This window comes from Cephus cinctus, unplaced genomic scaffold, assembly GCF_000341935.2.
Source record: "Cephus cinctus unplaced genomic scaffold, Ccin1 Ccin1_scaffold0123, whole genome shotgun sequence".
NCBI lineage: Eukaryota > Metazoa > Arthropoda > Insecta > Hymenoptera > Cephidae > Cephus > Cephus cinctus.
In genome coordinates, this window is record NW_014332857.1 from 2,428,704 (window position 1) to 2,450,756 (window position 22,053).

Genomic DNA, 22,053 nt, shown 5'->3' on the forward strand with positions numbered 1-22,053 from the left:
ACATTTTGCTATTCCGCGGAAAGGAGTATTTTCTTTTGTACTAGACTTTGTCATTAGTGCGAAGAAGACGACGACATGGAGGTGATAGAATTTTCGAAAAAGAAGAAAAATTGTGCTGCCCCTATACGGCCAACCACCTGCCCATGCAATATCAAAGTGACATAACCTGAGTAAAAAACATTCTTTATTACCATAACTCATTATACAATTTTCTCGTACAGTGCAACAGGAGGTATGTTCAGCCACCAAAGGTCACATCATTTGCTCCTGAGAGGAATTACTGTCCTCCAGCAAAACCCATTGATGCAAAAACAACTTACCATCTCTCGTATCTGGATATGGACCATACAGCATCCCGACAAGCAAGACCAAAGCCTTTCAAACCCACGCATAGCTTGGATATGGCTAAGGATAAGTTTGCAAATGAAACTACAAATAAATTGAGTTACAGACCAGTTTGGGGTTCTGTAAAAGCAAAGCCAATAGTACCTTGTAGAAGGTATACCTTTAATCCCTGTGTTTATAGATACATAGATGTTATCCTGTAATTAAGTTAATTACACCGTAATCTTTTTGTTCAGGCAAACAATTGGTAAAGGACGAATGCAATCCACAACAACGACACGTCATGATTACATTCCCAAAATGATACCTCAGCCAGAAATAATAATTCCATGTGGAAGTATCAGGCTTAGTTCAGGCATGCTAGATACAAGGACTACGGCAGGATTATCATACCTGAATCCAGGACGTGCAGAGCCAGTACCCAATTATAAACCGAGGATGACATATTGTCCACCTTCTGAAGCTATCGACAAGAACACTACACAGAAGCTGAGTTATCAGCCATTTTGTGTGCTCCAGAAAGAACGTTATCCTTGGATGAGAAAACCCATTTATAGGTAAGGATCAATTACAATAATAGGATAGTACAATAGTACAATAACAAACTTCCATCATAAAGTTATAATTTTAATTTCATTAATTACGAGTATCTGTTTTAGTCGTTGTGTAAGTTTTCATTATCGCCTTAAGTATATCAATTATTCTGTATTACACATGAATAATACAGTTACCAGAAATATTGTAAAATATTTATCTTCGTACTCTCTTACATTAACAATACATTATAACATTGTATTATAAATATGTCATAAATTCAATTACATGACAATTAAAAAAAAATAGACCACCAAACGTTTTGATGGATGACCAAACAACGTATTCCAAGAGTTACATGGAAACAGAATTGCCGTCCAGGGAAAAGCCTGTGGTACCAAGCGGGACAATAATATTTCCATGTGATGGTCAATTCTCAGACAAAACCATCTACAAGGAGAGTTTCTTACCCTGTGATACGGAACCGGTAATTCCAGTGATACCCTGTGGAAGTATATCAATACCTACCCAAAAAATGACGTGTGATACGACAAACAAGGTGCGAATATTAAATAGATGTTTAAAGAATACATAAGGCTCGGCGGTACAATTATTAGAACAATAACAATTTTTCTTTTAAAAATCTCATATCAATTCGTAGTTAAGCTATCAACCGGTGAACGCTGAGAGACGTGACCTTATAATACCACGTCGAAGAAATATGATGGGTGACGGTCCCATGCAGAGTATTACAACAACAAGACACGACTATGTACCAAAAGCTGTAGGAAGACCGGAAGTCGTAATCCCTTGCGACAACATTAAAACATCCAGTAAACCATTTGAAGATCGCACAACAACAGCGCTGTCTTACATTCCTCCAGGACCAATGGAGCCGGTGCAAAATTTCAAACCCAACGTTCAATATTGCAGGTAACGTAATATCCTTTTTCTAGTATACATATTTGTATAACAGTCCAATCAACATAGTAATACAATAGGGTGCAATATACATTTTTATCTCCTCTGATAAGGACTGTAGAAAGTTCGAGCGGCTATCCTTGATATCCAACATGAAAATTCTAAATAACACATACTATATTATTAATGATTTTGATGAATGACGATATAAGATAGCCTTACGAGTGCAAATATTCTCTTTACGGTCTATCGAAAGCTCACACGATTTCTACTGGTTGTTATCATAATTGCGTATTATTTGCCACATTCGATTTATATATTACAATTTGTATGCAGATCCGCAGACAAGATTGATGGAGATACAGTAAATAAGTTATCCTATCAGCCATGGGCCCCAGTACCCAAGCAGGAGTTACCATGGGCACGCAAAGCCCAATATCAAACCCCAAAGGATCCAATGATTGGAGATTCCATATATCATATGAGTTACCCTGCGCCTGGATATTATATAGAAGAGTGCGAGCCTACAGAGTGTCCTTGTCCCGTAGAGCAGCAAGAAAATTGTCCTCAATTGAACATAAGTGTGTGTTCATAAAATTCATACAAAAAGTCCATTATGAATATGGCATATATAATTCTGAAATTTTAAATACATCATATTTTCATAAAATGTCTTGCATCCTCATTTAAATAATATCAAAAAAGAAATAACTATTGTATAAGAAAATATTTTAATTAGTAACTGAACAAAGAAAAACAACATAATAGATATTAGGCTTAAAATTTATTGAATCGCGCGTACAAACAAGTGCGCGTGACTTACAATATATCTTTCGTATGTAAATTAGGTGTGTGTGTGTGTGTGTGTTTTTAATTTGTGTTTATATATATATATATATATATTCATTTATTTATATAGATTATAATTCGAATAGTAAGAAATCTATCTTATACAAACGGTAAAACGTGTTTCCACTTTCTCTCTCGATAATAAAATAAACTCTAATCTTTGATAAAAAGATCAATAGACAATATTGCATGTAACGCGCGACGCCAACGTCGAGACAGACTGCGGCGACCGCTCGGCATATCATATAATGATACATATAAAAAGGACAACGATGCGTCTAATCATTCATATCCGTTCAATGATTTCTTATCTCTGATCATTCCACATAATAAAAAGCACTTCGAATTAATGGTAAATCATTCTCTCTCCTCCGTCAATGCACGTGCAACCTCATCCTCGTTACAGTAAAAAAAAATACTCATCCGTTCGATTAATAGTAGAGCATATTGACAGTAAAAAAAAGACTTACAAATTATAAATAAACATTTTACACAACCATTTACCTATTTGAATCTGTACGGGTGATAAATGAATGAAAAAAAAAAAAAAAAAAAGATACATACAACCAAGAAGCATAATATAACGTCATCCACCGTTAATCCCAATACCTCCAATGACAGTTTTCAATAATAATTATAGAATTTCTTAATCTCTAAAACTCGCTAGCGAACCTAATCCTTTATCACTGACATTGAAAATCATCACGCATCACGCCTACCAGAGGCCTACGTTGCCCGATTACCGGAAGTGGAAGAATGAGGCTGCCACGTGGGATCATTTAAAAATGAAGTGTCAAAGAAGCATAATAATGTACATTCTACGGATTTGTACTCCGTCGTATTATTTGCTTCTTCATTCCACCACTCGCTTGACCTGACCTTTCCTTAGAAAGCTCTCACATATTTCTCACTCTCATACGCTTTCACATTTTCTATCACTTTTTTTTTTTACAAATTCTTTCGATGTCTCTTTTCTTTTTCTCTTCATCCTTCCTGCTCTTGCTATTCATCTAACAAAGCCTTCGGCGAGGATCAATGTTGAGCTCCGTATTTATTGTGTAAGGCACTTGTATATAGAACAGTCGAAAAGACTGTGAGCTCAACAACGTGAGCTCGTAGAGCGAAATTGTTTCCCTATCTACAGTTGCAATTCTTATCGTGGACTTTTAATCTCAATTAATAACGGCTAACAGACTTTCAACGTCCATGGAGTTATTATGTATAACGTACGATAGAAGAATAAACATGACAAGTCTTGCTCGAGGGACAAAACAGCCTTGATTTTAACTGGACGCATATTCTTTACTAATAGAGTTCGTGCTTGTACCACTCGTTCTACCGGTAAAACAGAAAAGACGTGATAGCGAGTCTTTCGTATGATAAAATAGTTTTAAAGAATTTTTTTTTCACATTACAATATAAAATTCGGTAAGTCAAATTACTCAAAGAATTACAAAGGAGCTGACGCCGTTATTAATCTATCGATTGATTCGATTACAGGATAAATTCAATTAGCATCGTGACGATGTTCATTTGTACATAATTTTGTCTCGCAATGCGTTCGCAGTCGTTAGCATTATTCATTAGCAGCGAGTAAATTACCAGCATGTCAAAAAGTACATACCATCTCTTTACTTGCTAAAGGGAGTAAAAACGGAGTAAAAATTGACAATTGCCGGTACTGCAGCCAAATTTCTAGAAATTCCCATCCATTTAAGCTCATTCCCGTTACTCTAATGAACTGAAACGGTACCCCCCACTTAATTCAAACTCTTTTGAGCATGCGATACATACAATTTAGTTTTTGAACAAAATTTGTACAACAGTCGTTCCGGGTCGAAAAAATGAATTGCAGGAATTCTCCTTACTCTGTTATCATTGTCACTCACTGTCTCTATCCCCACGTTAATCATTACAATTGAGCTCTGGCAACGTGTATAACACTGGCCATCTTCTTATGATGGTTATTTACGTTTAGTTCAACTTTCTCTTTTTTTTTTAAAAATCTAGGGAAACCACTTTCCATTCCTCTACAAAATTATCTAAAAAATTCTTGTTCTAGCATACGATCGACGGCAATATTTCATTGATCCTGATACACGGGGAATCGCTCTTAGCACGAGGTCCATCTTTTTAATAACGCGGCTAGATGCGGTTTCCGGCGTTGCGCGCGCATGCTCGCATTGAATAATTTGCTCTTCGTAGCGCGAAGGCTTTGTCGGCTGTAGACGCTATGATTAAAGAACGATTACAAGAAAAATAAGGAAAGACAAAAACTAAGTAAGCGAGTCCTAGATAGTTATCCTACTTAACTAATTAATATATATATTTTTTAAAACAGTAGCACTCATACACCCAATGCCCGCGGCTATGACGAGGAAGATCGCCAAAAATCGGCTAGATTGCCCGCTACGAATCGAATAGAGAAAAATATATAATAAAAGAAAAAAAACTACGCGGTGACAAACACATGGAAGAAATGATTCTTAATTCTACCAACAGTCCTCCAAGAGTAGAATTTAAAAAAACAAAGATCAGACAGCGATCCCAGGAAAATAAAAAAGACGATCCCACAGTTCATCGCATGACTCCAGAGGGAGACACCGAGAAAAAAAAAAGTTCTACTCAAAATAAAATCGGTGTCAACGGGCGAGATAAGGCGAAGGTGCGCGAGTACGACTAAACGGGAGAGAAGAAAATAAAAAGTTCACGATGAACGAATAAATAAGCTTTTACACGTCTCTTCGCATAGAAGACGTTTTTGGAAGGACGCTCGCGCTTTATATAGGTCACAGCATCGGCCAAAGGGAAGCATCGGATTGCCATGACGTGAGCATACATCCACGTCACAATAATCAACATCATGGCATCACGAAAAAGCGATTGGCCAATCACTGATAATCCTGCGCTCCCGATTATCAATAATAACAACGCACCGACAATAACAATACCAATAATAATAATAATAACAACAATAATAATACCAAGGGAGCGTCCAGTAACAGTGGACCAGGATTATCCAATGCCGACCGTGTGAAATAACATACGACAATACAGTCATACTGATAATATGCGATATCAATTAGCATTAATAATTACTAAAAATACTAGGCGCTACTAGAAAACATTGTGTAGAGCATAGTCCTCAATTTCCGATTGATATGGATAAGTACTATAGCAATTAAGGAGCAATTGGTGAGAACGTCTCCGAGGAGACGTGCGAGTAGAAAAAAGAGGTGATACAGGAAGAGGTTTAGATTGATTTACGCTCCCTCGTAGTAACGTTGTTGCTTGTTTGCTTGCGTTCATCATTATCATCATCATCATCATCATCATCATCATCAGTATATCCAACTCACTATTATTGCGGCTTGGCGTTGTAGGACTGCATAAACTCGGAGAACCCGAATCCGTTCAGCTGATCCAGGTTGAGATTGTCGTCGATCGAGGGAAGCTCAGGGTGGCCCATCAGCTCAACGTAATCCATATCGGAGGTGCCACGACCGACGCCAGACTGGCCGAGACCTGGAGCGTAGCTACCACTAGGCAAAAGACACAACCCCAATCACTGGCAACCCTCACCAAGAGACAAAAGAGAGAGCAACAATGCGCACGTGGATAAAAATTGGACAAACAAAAAGAAAAAGTTAAAAAAAAAATAATAATCGAGAAAATCAAGAGAGAACCGAAATACAAAGCGGCAGCAAAAGCAAAAAAAAAAGTTACGAATCACCACAACGAGAGTTTCTCTTCTTTTGTCTTGTTCTTTTCTTTCTTTTATTTTATACTTTTCTAACGGATCAAGCCGGTACAACACGGCAGCGTACAAAGCAACCACCAGACACATACACAATATAATTAATTGTTGTATGCTTCGTAATTCTTATAACGACAGCAATAATAATAACAACAACGACCGAGGCTAGAAAATTCCTATGCTCCTTTTAATATCTTTTTTCTTTCTCTTGTCTTTTTATTCCTTTATCCGTCCTCAACGCTCTTCTTTCGTACGAGCCGCCAGCGTCCTTTTCCTTGGTTCGAGGATCGTCGCTACTCTTTCGTGTTTATTTCTAAATATAGTTTAAAAGTGATACTCAGTCTACTCGATTGCCAGTATCGTTTTCATTGGTGTATTGAACGAGTAGTGATTGGAGTTGCGCTCTCGTCTCTTTATATTCTCAGCGTGCCTGTCCCACGCGACGTCAATCGAATTCTTTAAATTCTGGTTGTACCGGCTTGCTCCAGGCCTTTGCCTTCGTTATATTGATTCCTTAAACTCCTCGCATGGTTCAATTAGTTAATAACTAACGTGGACGTTAACAATTATTATGGTGAATGGAGAGAAGCAACGTGGCCCGCGAGGGCCGAGACTCGTGCATTGAGCATCGTTGCGTGTGATTACAAATACGTCTTAGTTATTACATGTTTTTTGTTCTTTTCTTTTTTTCAGAGCCTTGGACAAAGCCGATGCGTTAGACGTTCGACAGTTTGACGATTAGGCGATTAAGACGAAAAATAAGAAGACTTTGTAACGTTCAACAGTGAGATACGTATATCCAATCGTGTAAATAAAGAAAATCGCTTAATCGTTATTGTTTTTACGTTAATGCGTTTGCAACTTATCGTTAAAATTTATACATCGGTCGAAATGGCCTTTCTTTGGAGCCCTTGTCTGATTTCGAAAATTTTATGAACTTTCGATAAACCGATTGAGTCCTTGGTCCCTCAGAGAGACTGAAAGCCTTATGGTCTAACGTTATAAAATAACTAGGTTATCTTTTTTTTCCTCCGTCATACAGGATCGTGTGTCGAGTGAGAATGGTAGTATGATTACTTATAAAAAAAAAAATGGAAATATTTCAATATTAAATGCATATTGGTCCACCTGAAAAGATGCTCAGTTATCGTAAACTTCAATGTTTTTCATGGAAAATATTTTTTATTCCGTGCATACTAACTTTTCATATATATCTCTTTAAATCGATACTCGACACACGTTCCGATGCACGTCACTTCCATTTAACTATTAGCCGAGTATAATGACACTAATAGCTATATACATATATATTTTTTTAAAAAGGGGTCGGGCTCGATTTCTTTGCTCGATATGATTCGCATCGCGACGGAAAGCGTCATATGCAAATTAATCTTAAAAAAGTTGGACGTACAAAAGGCGATTTTCCAATTTGAAAAAAAAAAAATAAAAAACCAAGGATACGCGAAGGTAAAAAAATATAAATTCCACGATACAAAGAGTTACAAAAGAAAAATAAAGGAAAAAACAAAAGTGCGAGTGCAAAAGGCATCGCTCGATCAGCTAGAATTACTGTGTAAAAGATTACTTTTTACGAGTATATAAAGTTTCGCGGTAAAGAATACTGATACAGTAGTTGCACGGATAATTGGCCATCGTCAGGTGCGCAAGATCACTCCATTATCTTCTATCAGCATCGCGTAACGCCATTGTACCCAATACTGTTTTAAACAAACGATCGCCTAATTAATTAATCAAAGGTTTAAAATATAAGGAAGAATATAATCTAATGAAGAATAATATCCAGTAGTCCACAATTGGCAAGTCCATTGGTTTACAAGTAAGTGCACAGTATCTATCCATTGAGATCTTTAAAGCAAATTTTGAATTAAAAACTAATAGATAATCTTCAGTCTACATTGCTTGGTTCCCGTTCTATTATTTAAAGCTTTTCAAAAGTACATCACCAATCCCAATGATAAGCAATGAAATGATACCCAATGATTTTCCTTTCTCCTGATTATTAGACGTTATTGGAATGGAGTGTATGAGAGCTTTGCGCACCTTCATACGGATGTGCATATATGCGCCGAGGTCAATACATACGTTCCCGTGTTTCATTGGCAGTTCATTGAATACGAATCGTTTAAGAGGATTATAGGGTAGGTTAGGTTTGGAGTTTACTTCCGTCGGTTAAATCCAGGAAACTGACCTGGAAGCCACTGATGGCGTATCTCGCGTGACGGATGGGTCAGGACTATGTGCCTGGAAGATGGTGGATGGTGTCGCGGGGTAACTTCCTGCAGGACCGCCCTGACCACCACCGCCAACTCCTGTAACCGACGAGTGCGACGGAGTCTGTCCGCCGACTCCTGGACCACCCCATCCTGGTACATGCGTAACCAGCAGGGGCTTCACGTAACCGTTGTTTGAGGTTGGTTGACTCTCTGTGGAAAAGACAGCAATATTGTTGTATCGTATATTATGTAATTGTTAGTGTCAGGTTAGGTTATTTGTTAAATATTTTAATAATTAAAATAATATCATTAATATCAGCTAATTTTCTAATGTTTTGCAACCACCTCAGCTTTTGAATTTCTTCTGTGTACGAATGAGGTTCGAATTATAGGAAGGATAAGCCTGTCACTTTTATCTGAAAAATTCACTTGTGCCCGGTTATTATCGTGCTGCTGCTGTAACGCTGACAGCGTGATTATATATATATACAACTTCATTAGATTTGAGAAATCAGCAGATTATATTTAGTCTTCGACTAACCTGTGAAGGGTGTGTAGTATTTTGAGAATGCCTGATCTTTCGACAAATCAGGGTACAGGTAAAGCAAGTGTTGTAAATCAGAGGCTCTGTCGGCTAAACTTCTAATTGCAAAGTCCTTACTGGTAAATGGTTGAAGCATGAACACTTCGGATTGATCTGTGATAAGATAAATGATTATTTTTACCAATAATGTATTAACTGTCTGGTATTACGCTTCGTAATGGTAAAAGATAATTATAAGTGAAATAGATACGTTACCGCTAACCCATGCGATCGTAACACCACCTAGTTCCGAGTCTGAGAACCTCATCAGGAAAGTTCCTGAAGTGCATGATGCAAGCATTTCTTCCGCCTGTTTCTTCCTCACGAAACCAAGGATGTATCCATCTATCCAAGGACCTCGTAGATGCTCCCTCGTAAGTTTCATTACTGCGTAGAACCACTCCCAGAAGGTAAAATTCCTTTCGGGTAATGGTTCCTTGCAAAACTGAGCCCAACTCAACAGTAGTCCCGTGTAATCTTGACCACCTGTGTTACCACCTCTAAAAGCCTTTTCTGCCAGGAATCGAAGATTGTCCTCGGTTAAGGATCGCCCTGTCGCTGATCTGAACTTGACATTCAACGCCTCAGCGACCTGACCCCAGGGAACTTTATCAGGCACTGCGAAAGGTACCCTTCCTGGCTCGGCGAAAGCGTTATCCCAGGTTACCGTTGCCCAAGCATGTGGTTCTTGGTTTCCGTGAACAATTACCACCACTGGTAAGCTCAAGGTCCATACTTGAAATACCAATTCACCACCCCCGACACTAAACTGTGATTGGAACAGAAGTGAGAATTTTTCATCCATCACGGATTCTGTTCCTTTCTTCTCGGCACGTTTGATTTTCTTTAACTGCATATTTCTAAAGCTCACTGAGAGTTGTCTGGTGGCCTGAGAATAAAACATTTAGCTTGTAATAAAAATTACTTAATTACGTGATGACATAAATAAACTAATGTTTATATTGTCTCACTTGATGATACTCCATTGTTCCTGTGTTGTTAAGAATTTCACCACTAGCTTCTCCGCTTTTAGCCATTTTGTCACTCTTTAACAATGCATTGGCTTGTGCTTCGCTGATAATGCTGACCTTAACCTGAGGTGGCGTCATATGAACATTTAATTTACCACCAACGAGCAACCTCACTGTACTCGTGAATCTCGTATTAGTCTTCATCACTTGAGGTGGTTGTTTTTCAATGATAAAGGTGCTCGTTACTAAGGAACTTAGAAGCTGAGTGATCTGTGAATTTAGTGTAGGTAAGATGTCCTGAACGCCTGGTGGATCAAGGGGCAGCTTCTGCTTGAGTCTTTCAGCTTCCTTGATTTGTTGTCTATTTAGCCAAATTAATTCAGCTAAACTTTCGCACCACTCTTGAATGGAATCCAGGTTACTGTTGAAGGGTGCTCCATTTCCAGCCAATTGCTGGTCCCGTTTCCATCGGATGAGTTCATCATCGAGAACACGTGATTGCAAACTGTTTAATCGCGCGATGGTATCCTTAAGTTTATCTCCCAAATTTAGTCGCAGCTGCATCAAGCTAGCTACTTTATGATTAAGGAGCTGTTCCTGCTGTTCCTTTTGTCTAAAATTAATAATGGACAATTGTCCTAAGTCAACCTAGTGATTCAACGTAAATCTTTATTTTTCATGATGGGATGTCACAGTAATTTACCGGCGTATCTTTTTCTCCAAGTCTATGCTCTGCTGACTTTGTGGCTGTGTTGCTAGATGTTGCAGGTGCGCATTTAGTTTTGTACATTCATGATAACTTATGGCAAAGGCTTCCTGTTCCTGTTCCATCTTCCTCAAATCCTCACCAGTTTCCTGTGTACGACGTCGCAAGACCTCAACCTGCTGTGCAATTTCAGCAACCGCGTCGCCCACCATAAGGCCAACTCTTCCACCGGCCATGCTCATCAAAGCGCCACCAAGATTCTCAACTTGCGCTACGAGCTTCATCTCTGTCCCCAGACAATGTCGAATTATCCTGAAGAGTGTTCCTGGATTCTGGCTATATCTTTGCTACAATAGAAATGAACATTTCGAAAATTGTACATAAGCACTCATTAGTATGTATAGCCTGATGACAATAAAACGTGAAAGAAAAATAATAAGCATGCCAACTGTAATCCGCTTAGACTTAAGTTCTAGGAATATTATTTTCCTTATAATGATAAATTAGATTTCATACATTCACAAATCTTTTATGTTACATTTCATAACTTAGAAGGATATGGAAATTGGCGTCTGGAAAGATTAGAAGGAAGGAAGGCAGAAGTGTTTATCGTCTATTATAAACAAAAGTATGGGTAACCATTCTGGTTAAATTTACGCCTATTTAAATAAATGAACTCACTCGAAACATCTTGGCAGCCTCCATCAACTTGAGCTTCGTGAGGAAGAGGTCTTCAGTATTTAAGGAATTGGCTTTATTCTCAAGTTCCTGGATAAGGGAGCCTACTAAATTTGCTATGTACTGTTCATACTGTGGATTGTCTGGTTCTATATCCGTCCTAAATATAAAAATAAAGTTATTTCACACCAAAGTAACTAATGAAGTCAATTTTTCCATTTTTTTTATAAATACCACATCTTGTCTTCTATCCATGATGATAGAAAATGACGAACTTCAATAGGAAAGTGCTCTCCATAAACGGATCGCACTTGTTGCAGTGCCTCCTGGGGCAGCTGCTGTGCTTTTGCCCACAGCGACATTTTTCTACCTCAATTTAATGATTCTGGCCCTGCAAATGTCAACAAGAAGCTATTGTAATTAACAAAAAGATGAAAAATAATTCTTTACATTCCTCTCATTGATCTGTTTAATATCAACAAATGTAATTATTTTACACTTCCTGAAACAAAATTCCTTTATAAAGAATACAACGATTATCAAACCACTATAAGCCTTATACATTCGTCGATGAAGTTGAATAAACCTCCAACGTGATAAGATGATTCCCTGTGTGCCAAATGCTTTATTTTCTTAAGAGATACTGTTTATGAAAAAGAAAAAAGATTGTGGCTATTATGCAATCAATAAACTGTTACAGTGTAAACTTTCTTAAGAACAATAGCATTCTAAGGAAAGTCATAAATCTAATCATAAACGTAAAAAAGAGCCAAGCTATTTCCATAGTCATAAAATTATTTTGCCTTAAGAAATATTGATAAATTTATAATCATAAGTTCGCATGACAGATCCTAAAATAAACGAGACACAAGAAACAAACATAAATATAAATTAGTAAAGCGTATAAATAAGATTAGATAAAAATTTCAATCAAACAAGTGCAAGTATACAACAATCGCGTGAAAGAATGAGACAAAATCGTGTCTAAAAATAAACCTATGAACACTGAATACTATTTGTAAAAATTTCATCAGCTAATATAACAGACTCAAAAATATTATCTTGAGTTGAGAAAACTTACGAAACATCGGTAATGCGTAAGTCAAAAAATAAATATTTATTCATATACAAGAGGAAGCACCATAGAAACCTAGGGAAAAACCCATGACGCGTAAATGCTCCAATAAATTACCCGTATATACGGCGAATACATAATCGAAAAGACAAGCTAAGTCCATCGAAATAAATAATATATATAAAGATAAAAAGAAACTGGATAGAGAAAAAAAGTATATGAATACGCTCAATTCGAAAATGAAACTAAAAAAATCTCCCCGGAGGTCTCATGTCGAGACGTCGCAGTGTCGCAGATAACGATAACGCGCAGATAGATAAACCAAAGGAGGAGGTACGAGTTGAGAACTTATGGATAATTATGAAAGCATAGAAATCCATAGGCGTGTTTAATAATGAGATTCACCGTAACTTGAAAGAAGGTAGAGTTATAGAGAGATGCATGAGTACATAGAGAAGGAGATCTCAAAAGCGTCATCGAATACCTGCTGGATCCGAAGACGGGCCCAGGATGCGTGTGGCCCTCTTCCTCGTCGCCAAATTCACGCGCCTATACACCAACGCGCACTAATACTCCGTCTTCCCAGGCTTCTTGCCAGGATTCACTTAAACTGTTATTTGTCGTAGCTCGAAGACACTCCTCGTCTTTTCGTCGATCGGTCAATTCTCTCTCCTGGCGCGGGCCGACGAGCACACTTCCCGGAATCCAAGAGTATTCGCGCGTTCTTATTGGATAGGACGAAGGTGGGGATGATCACGTGATAAAGTACGCCATTTTTCTTAGCACTGGGTATGATAATAACGCCCTGAATGGATGACACTTTGTTGCCATTCAATACCGATTGAGATTTCTTATCGATTAAAGAATGAATTGTTAGTCAATAGCTTATGGTCGACTTGTAATTGATATTTCACTTTGTATTGTAATTTGTGAAACTTCATTGGATTTCATGCAATGATATAGTTATAAGTTAATCAAACTTGCCCAAGCATTAGTAGTTTGCTACTTTATATTAGACATGAATAGAGTAGAAAAATAAATTGTTATTTACTTACATTATCGTGAGTACAATTATTTGGATGTCATACACACTGGTTTCACAGTTGGATAGCAATCGTTTGTAAGCTGGGTATGATCTTTTATTAAAGTGTAAGTATTGGTAATTGTTTATTCTTAAAGAATACACAAGAATTGTTAACAAAAAATTATTAATATATTTCAATATATAAATATAAAAATTTGATTAACAATAGTATTGTGTTTAAAATAGAATATAAAATTCTTATATTACATATAAAATATTTTATAAAAGCTATCAAAAAGTAATAAAATTTTTATCAGTATAAAACTACAGTTTACTCGTTTATCACGTTATTGTCATGCATTAAATACAAATATAAATATAAATACTTTCTTGTATGCTTTATAAAATATTAGGTCACTAAGTATTTAATATTGTACTGACAATGAGTTAAATTGATCCAAGTGGCCGCAGTATAGCTGGTGGAATAACAAGAGAAATAGCACCTATTAAATAAGTTGTTGTGCTACCAATGCTCCAAAATGCTAGAATAGAATTAAAACAATTTTTATTAGATAAAAATAATTTCGTACAATAAAGGCATACTTTTATATACCTATAGAAGCCACTATTGGGCCACAAGCACGCGCTAGTGCTCCTAGAGAGCGAAAAATTCCAGTTATAGCGCCTTTTTGATTTTCTGGTCCAATGCGCGACACTAGAGTCATCATGCAAGTAACTACCATTGCAGTTGCTAAAAAAATTTTAATTACGCAAAAATAAAAAATCATTACTTTATATCTAATAAAATATAATAACTTACAGACTGCAAATAGGAAAACACCAAAATACAGCATCAACGTTCCCCTGGCAATTCCAACACAAACGAAAGCCGGCATAATTAACCAAAGACCCTAATTAATCACAATAATTACATATAAAATGTCATTCTTTCATTTGTCATATTATATATATGCATACTGTGTTTTATACCAGTTCAGTAATAGATTTTGTCTTGTGCGGAGGAATTCGTCTCACCCAGCCACCTTGTAAGATGGCCATTGTTAATCCAATTCCCAAAAACATCCAACCCTGTTGCATACTGGTAAATCCAAACGAATGATGTGTCAAAAAAGTCAAGGTAAATTCAAGGCCACTGTATATAAATAAATAAACAAAATAAGAACGACCGAGGACCCTTAATTTGTGCAATTCTGAAATGAATAGTTTAGTATAGTGTTAAAAGTTTCAAAAAAATCACAAGATCAATATTTCTCACCATCCTTCTTCAGCCCAGAGACGCCATTAAATTGAAATAGATCCATGGGATTAATATATGTCAATGCACCAGATATGCCAGTAACTAATGATTTTGCTCTATAACCACTTGGCAATGTCTCTTTAAGATTGAAAGCAACATAAATAAGGTCACTACCAGCAAGACAAAGAGCAAATAAAGCAGGTACTGCATACCAGTGTCCTTCTCTGTGTCCACTAGAAATTCTAGCAAATAAAGCTCCAATCATCGGTCCAATAACAAAACCAACAGAGAATGCAATACCCACTAAAGCCTGGAAAAGAAACATAGATTAGAATATAGACATCCCCAAGTAATGTTTATATAAAAAAGTCTTTATCACCATAGCACGTCCTCTAGTCTTTGGCGAAGTAACATCACTTATTATTGCCATTGATAGGCTGACGTTACCCTTACTGATACCGCCAACAAATCTGGCCAATACAAATAATCCAAAATTGTGTGAAAATGCCCAAAGCAGGTACGAAAGTGCTATTCCAAATTGGCACAGTAGCATCATAGGTCTCCTTCCATAAACATCAGATAACGCACCAACAATTGGAGAGCCCAGAAATTGAAGGAACGAATACATGGAGCCTAGGAATCCTGAGGAATTTAATAAATCTCATAATACTATAACCAATCATTTTCATAAGATAAAATTACCTCCAAATAGAACTGAATTAAATTTATCTGGTGCATCCAGGTATACTTGTATCTTTCGAATATGATTAAGAATTGTGGAGTAAAGTCCTTGTCCTTTATCCAGTTGTTCATAGTGATCCAGAAGTGCTGGTAATAGTGGCAGGATCATTGTAAATGCCAATAGATCCAAAAGTAACGATATAAAGACTACTCTAACAATTTTGGAATCCTTCTGGTATATTGGCATATCTTTGCCATTTCTATATTCCTTTTCACTCTTTGTTGCCATTATAAAAGATTAATAGTACTTTCAGCAATATGAATAATATATATATATATTTAAATAGAAAAAATTACACTCCCTATACTATATTTCTCATTCCATAAAACATACACCACGAAAAATACACTATCATATAGTATATTAGAAACTTCAAATGAAAAATATAAATATTGATTCATTAAATAAACTCCTTTTTGTAAAAAATACTAGACCTATCAAATACAACTGCACAAGAAAAAGTACAGATTTCACAGGCTTAAATAGATAAATTTTTTAACATTTATAATCTTTGATAAATAAGATAATAAGTACTTTAATCTTTATCAGTCACTGAACATAGAGCATGATTAGGTAAACTTTTAATGAAAAGAGCCCAGCAAAGATACATCAAGCAAATAATGCAAAGTATTGAATGATAGAAAAGAGAAGTAAAACAATAATTGAGACCATTAAACGTGGACGGAATAGGACAAGACTTTTACTAACACTCTGCACGCGAGTAACTGAAAGGCTTCGTTTAGAAATAGTCCTCAGCGGTTTCCTGTACGATAAGACTAACTGAGGTTTGAAATCATCACACGCGCCCTGTCGATCGACACGTCAGCCAATTCTCGCCGAAAAATCCTCGTAGACGCATTTCTCTGAACTACCTCCTGGAGAATCGAGCCACTTTCTAACGAGGTCACGAAGCCCGTAGGGTCGGTTTCACTAAAGTTAACTGAGGTTTACCTATTAACACTAACCAATCGGATCCGGGATTTTCGAAAATACCGATACCTGATTAGCTAACTTCGCCAAATACACCTCAGTTAACTTTAGTTAAACCGGTCCTTAGTCTTTCATCGAAAGATATTTATCATCTAACTCCAGTGAAAGTTTAATTTATATTCAGCTATTTTTGACATCTGTCAACCGACATATCTAGTCGATAAAATAGAATTTCTACTATCCAACAGTAGGTTCGCTACTGTAGAACCTTTTTCTTCTAAGAAATAAATTTACCCTACAGAAAAAAGAATCAATCAATCCAAACTGGCTTCAGTCAGGTTGATCAAAATTAAAATTGTATTTAAATATTTCGTAAAACCATCATAAGTTTCAAGCTCAAGAGAAATCTTTCTGTAAAGTTCTCAAACATGTCTGTTCCTCCTTATGATACCTCATGTCTCAACTGATCAGGTAACAAATGTTCTTGGTATTTACCGATGGCGTTGTAAAAAAAATTACTAGAAATCTATCCAGATGATGCTGAAGACATGAATAATGTTTGAATGGCAAGGATTTCAAGAATGAAAGATCGTGACGCTCTATCCATGCTCCATTTTTCCTGATTAGAGTATGTGATCGGTATCACTTAATTTTTTTCGACGTGCACGTTATGCCTCATTATTGTTTTTATTTGTCAGTGAAGCGAAAAATAGCTCGCAGGCGCACCCATGGGTATTATGTATGTTGGACTTCCGGTGACACACCGGCGAACCAATACAGAAAAAGACACGTATATCCACACTAACGCAAGGCTACTTCCTCCGCGAACAAAGATCTTTTCAAACCCGTCCCAAACTGTAACGCTGGTTCACGATCGTTGGAAAACGATTGTAACTCAAAACTTTTTCCTTGTGAATTTATACGTTGAACCTACCTGTGAAATGGAAATTATTTGGGAGTTTCTTGTAGCAGACGTCTTTCAAGAAGTACAAAATGGGACCACGATACAAAACGTTTGTGAACTTCTGTTCACAGTAGCTAACATGGGCTCCGTATGGATCAATCTGTGATAAGTTTAATAAAAATTATATTTATTGTAATGGACGGGCGCAAAGTGTGAACCAACAAAGTAAAATGTTAAAATGGGTAGACATGTTTTTCCAGAGAATTTATTTGGACGAAATCGGGCGTTAGCTTGGTGTAGAGCAGGTGGCACAAGGCCCATCGGGCTGTATATCGCGTTTAAAATTTAAGCAAGGGGCCCAACGCTTGCCATCTGGGCCCCACGGTGTATGGCCCATACGGTACGCTGCTGGTTTCACCCTGTACACCTATCCTGGATAGATTGTACATCTCTCTGTAGGATTTTTCCTGAAAGTTTCGTCGTAAGAATTCATTGTAGTTTATTAATTATTATTTTTGCCAAGAGAGTGCAAAAATAAATATTTGTAGTATAAGTACCGAAAAAAACTTTCCACCGGTCACTTTCTTTGAGTATTACACTGACTTCGAATTTATGCCACCATTTTCTAATTTACCATTGGGCCGTAAAACGGCAATCCATAAATAATATTATTGCCTTGGTCATGAAGTTGCTTTATTGCCACCCAAAATTCAAGGAATTGTCATTGCCTTGATGTAATTTCACACCTGGCTGTTTCTAATTAACCATTCTGAAACAATTTCAAAGTAACGTTTCCCAGGTGTTACCTGCTCTATACCTATCGATTTATACCATTGTATATACTATATGCGAACCAGACAAGTTATCATACTTATGGCACTTTTTATTAACAAATCCATGCGTATGAAATAAATCAAATAAAATACGCTTGTTGCAGTTCTCCTATGGGATCATTAAAAATTTGGGAATATTTTCAAATCCTATTGAACAGTACCAGAAGCTCTATATTTTTCCAGAGGATTGTCCAGGTGCGCGAGCAAAAAGAAGGATACCCTGGGTCCAGGCCGACTATTCCTTCATGCAAATAAAAGTTGGCAATGGGATGGACGTATGGTAAGGGTCTTGAAAGTTTAGCTAGGTCAACCTCATTGTCAATGTGCAAGAAAAATGACAATACCAGAATTTTCTTCAGGTAACAGTCAACTCTACAACCACCATACTCTACCTTGTTCATAGTGAAAGTAGAGTTATTAAGAGAAACAAAGAGAGACAAGGTAAGCTCAGTCTTGATTTATTAAAACCCACAACCAGCTCAACCAAAAATGATTACTCGACAGGTTAGCATAAATAAAAACATCAAAAATATCCAAAGAAATGACATTAAATATATCCATCGTAACCATGCCTGCTAACCACGTAGCTGACGTCCAGGTGCGTGAAATGAGAAGATACGGCTGGTTCAAGGAGGAATCTTTCGCTATGCAAATAGAATCTCTGCAAGGGTCTACGTAGTTCATTCTTACCCAGTGGAAAGAATAGAAAAGTCTGTATAGCAATAGAGCCACCGGCTTTCATCGGTAGGTACTGGATACCTATCCCATCCTCATAGACCATAGAGACAGATAGACAACCCTATGGATAAACGACGAGAGGAAGAAGGAAACAAGTAGGTACCGAGGAAAAATTTGAAAATTTCTAAGAAGACTATTGCTGTCGCTCTGATCCTTACTTCATGGTCCCTTTTACCAGGAGAAGTAACCCGCCGTGGAAATCCCTTTGAACAATAGGGACAAAGAGAATTTTTCAGTGAGCTACGCCGGCTGCACGATGCCCTTATAACAAAGTAGTGGTATTACGCGCGGACCAAGAGGTGAATACGCGCCATGACAGATTTTCAAAGAGTCCACCGGATTCCTGGTACCTAGAGAAACCATAAGTACGTATACCTAGTTATATACTATAGTTAACAAGGTTAGGCATATGTATTCATTGCCTACAGGAAGGAGGAAAGAAATCAAAAAATTGAATATAGAACAGAAGGAAGGGAATTGATACGTGAGAAGTACGTGTACACCATGCATGTAACCATTTCTTTTACGTTTCTTTGGTGAATTGGCTGAGTCCTGGTTCGGTTGGATGAGCCTAAGGAACCAGAAGTGAGATGGAACGATTCGAAAAAAAAAAAAAAAAAAGGTAGAACCAGGAGGAGGAGGTGGGAATAGAAATGGGAATGGAAAAGAAAGAGGAGAGGAGGGTTAAAAAAGAGGGTAAAATGGAGGCCAAAAGAGGGAGAATGGACATCTTGGGGTATAAGCACAGGCATAAGCATAAGTATAAGCGCGTGCCCGCGCAACCGACAGCAGATGCGCTCAGGGCGCAGCTGTCCTCCTACAAGTGGTTCTCAAACTTTATTTTATTATCTTGGCAATAGGAAACTTATCTGCTATTTCTGATTATTTTATTCGATTTACACATAAGAATTTACGTATGGCGCTCTTGTGCGATACTCACTGCGCATGCGCAACCTCATACAGTTTTGCACGTGTACGCAGGCGCTTATTATCATATGATTTGAATTTCCATTCCAGAATGATCTTTAATTATGCTTTGATATACGTACAATTTTTTAATATTATGCTAACTATGTTTGACAGTTCCATTATGATTATTCAATGTTTGTTAAATTATATGTATATTGTCTAACTATGCACTCTTCAATAGTGATTATTGTTATTACGTAATTCTGAATAATTTTTAAACTGGACCGAAATCGCGTGATTCGTTTTAACGCTCGATGCATTTGTGAGATGATGATTCACCATGCGATCGTTATCATATTTATGGAGGAATGCGTTCTAGTTAGTCAATACAAAGAACACCTGAATGATTGTAGGCTTTGTATCATATGTATGGTTTTTATGAACAACGGAACGTTTATAGATTAAGTATACGTATGGTCTATAAATAAGATTGCATGTTCATGGGACTCCTTTATAATACAAACCACAAGAAGATGGCCTATGAAACAGTACGTCGTTAGCTGCCTGATTTCAAGAGTTTAATAATTAAAAATGATTAAACTTTTAAGGACATGAAATTTCCACAATGTCAATTATCACACGTGATATACATATATTGACCAAACTATATGTATATCCCATAGATATTTAAATGCGAGACACAACGGTTGGCAAAATCGATCGGTGTGCAAGAAAGCACTAGTCCTTCAATACCAGTTACCCCTGAGAATATCAACCCTGCAGGAAAAGAAGCGCAATAAAAAGAAATATATAAAAGGGGGCCAGAAAGGGTTCGCAAATTCAAAAGTATATATACATTTGACGTTATATTCTTTTTAATTGTAGCTATGTCGACTAACCGGTAACAGCCAACGGCAGCAGTTAGCTTTACCTGGATCTTGTCTCTCTCCCATAATTTCTGAATGCAGCTTGAAAATAGGAGAAACAGTAGAAATTCGTAGAAATAAGGGGAAAGAAAGAAAGAGAGCGACAAACAGACACATAAAGAAAAAAGAAGACGAGAAAAGAAAAAAGGAATAAAAAGTGAAGGAAGAAGGTGAGTATCGTGTATTATAAGGCACTCCGTCTCTTCCCCCAGAAATCCGGACAGCTGATACAATTTTGGCGGGCCCGTTCTTTGGGCCCCATGCTTCATGTACTATACCTCATCCATCTATCCATCCATCCAGCGCGACAAAGCGGGCGCACTCGCACGTAGAAGGAGAAAAGGTCGAAAGGCTGATAGGGGAAGATGGGCCTGTGCGCCATGATGATTTTCATGGTGGGGATAAGGAGAACCTATGGGCCCGTTGTGTGGCTGTTAAATAAGAATATATCCCCACCAAGGGCGCATCAGCCGGCTATATAGCTCAGAACTTTGAAGCTCTCGGCGCCCCAAAAGGAATAAAGAGCCGGGACACCTGGCCCGTGCAGCCAGTCGCACTCGGAAGTTCGTGCGAGTAACGTCCATGTTCGTGTACGTTTTCTTCAGAGCATTATTTTGTTATATATATTTTTGGGCCAGTTTCCTCTGCGAACCCTCTTCTTCGTTTGTAATTCATTACTGTGGCGTTTCTCATCGCCCATCTTACGGAAGTGTCGTGTACTCTCGTGTGGTTTACTTGATTTATTTTTTAACTCTACGTATCCTGTGAAGTTTCAACCAAGTGGACCATGCATCCTTTGAAGACCTACAACACATATATGTGTGTATATATATATGTAGGATTTTGCAAGGATTCTCGCGTTCTTTTCTTACTTTTTTCTTCTACTGTTTCGCCAATGAGTTTACTGGATCTTTTAACGTGATGGCTCCTTCGTGTCTTCCTCTTTGGTGGATTTAACGAATACTTTGCATCTTTTTCTACAATTGTAATCAAAGGGTCGAAATTTCTAGGGATTTGAGTACTGCTACTGTTACTACTTTGTTCCCTCTTTGGTGAATTGCGCAATCTCTGTTTTGCTACGCAGAAGCAACGTCGAGCCGGGGACACGCCGACCGCGTGGCGACGCCTGTGTTTTA

The 22,053-nt window shown here is 37.4% G+C and overlaps 3 protein-coding genes and 1 long non-coding RNA gene across 7 annotated transcripts; 2 read left to right on the forward strand and 2 right to left on the reverse strand.

Moving 5' to 3' along the window:
- Positions 1–16: 16 nt before the first annotated feature.
- On the forward strand, positions 17–2,765 carry LOC107275021 (stabilizer of axonemal microtubules 2). Its single transcript, XM_015754737.2, has 6 exons — positions 17–156; positions 222–499; positions 582–902; positions 1,189–1,438; positions 1,541–1,812; positions 2,137–2,765. Exons 1-6 carry the CDS (start codon positions 76–78, stop codon positions 2,393–2,395), a joined length of 1,461 nt encoding a protein of 486 aa, XP_015610223.1. The 5' UTR covers positions 17–75; the 3' UTR covers positions 2,396–2,765.
- On the reverse strand, positions 2,566–13,370 carry LOC107275017 (signal transducer and activator of transcription 5B). Of its 3 annotated transcripts, none has more exons than XM_015754731.2 (9): positions 13,138–13,370; positions 11,813–11,969; positions 11,582–11,738; positions 10,898–11,247; positions 10,195–10,807; positions 9,440–10,112; positions 9,182–9,337; positions 8,616–8,850; positions 2,566–6,191 (listed from the first exon to the last, which is right to left on the reverse strand). In XM_015754731.2, exons 2-9 carry the CDS (start codon positions 11,938–11,940, stop codon positions 6,011–6,013), a joined length of 2,493 nt encoding a protein of 830 aa, XP_015610217.1. In that variant the 5' UTR covers positions 11,941–11,969; positions 13,138–13,370; the 3' UTR covers positions 2,566–6,010. The 3 variants fall into 3 exon arrangements, with proteins under 3 accessions (XP_015610217.1, XP_024935800.1, XP_015610218.1); XM_025080032.1 differs by lacking the exon at positions 13,138–13,370 and adding an exon at positions 13,065–13,084; XM_015754732.2 differs by lacking the exon at positions 2,566–6,191 and adding an exon at positions 6,630–8,124.
- A 541-nt stretch (positions 13,371–13,911) lies between these two features.
- LOC107275024 (major facilitator superfamily domain-containing protein 10) lies at positions 13,912–16,791 on the reverse strand. Of its 2 annotated transcripts, XM_015754741.2 has the most exons (7): positions 15,638–16,789; positions 15,315–15,577; positions 14,954–15,245; positions 14,668–14,888; positions 14,498–14,588; positions 14,291–14,428; positions 14,019–14,219 (listed from the first exon to the last, which is right to left on the reverse strand). In XM_015754741.2, exons 1-7 carry the CDS (start codon positions 15,903–15,905, stop codon positions 14,125–14,127), a joined length of 1,368 nt encoding a protein of 455 aa, XP_015610227.1. In that variant the 5' UTR covers positions 15,906–16,789; the 3' UTR covers positions 14,019–14,124. The 2 variants fall into 2 exon arrangements, with proteins under 2 accessions (XP_015610228.1, XP_015610227.1); XM_015754742.2 differs by lacking the exon at positions 14,291–14,428 and having other exon boundaries at positions 13,912–14,219; positions 15,638–16,791.
- A 1,663-nt stretch (positions 16,792–18,454) lies between these two features.
- Positions 18,455–19,169, forward strand: LOC107274884. The gene is made up of 3 exons (XR_001539561.1): positions 18,455–18,624; positions 18,704–18,785; positions 18,849–19,169. It is a non-coding gene; the product is annotated as an uncharacterized LOC107274884 (long non-coding RNA).
- Positions 19,170–22,053: the final 2,884 nt, after the last annotated feature.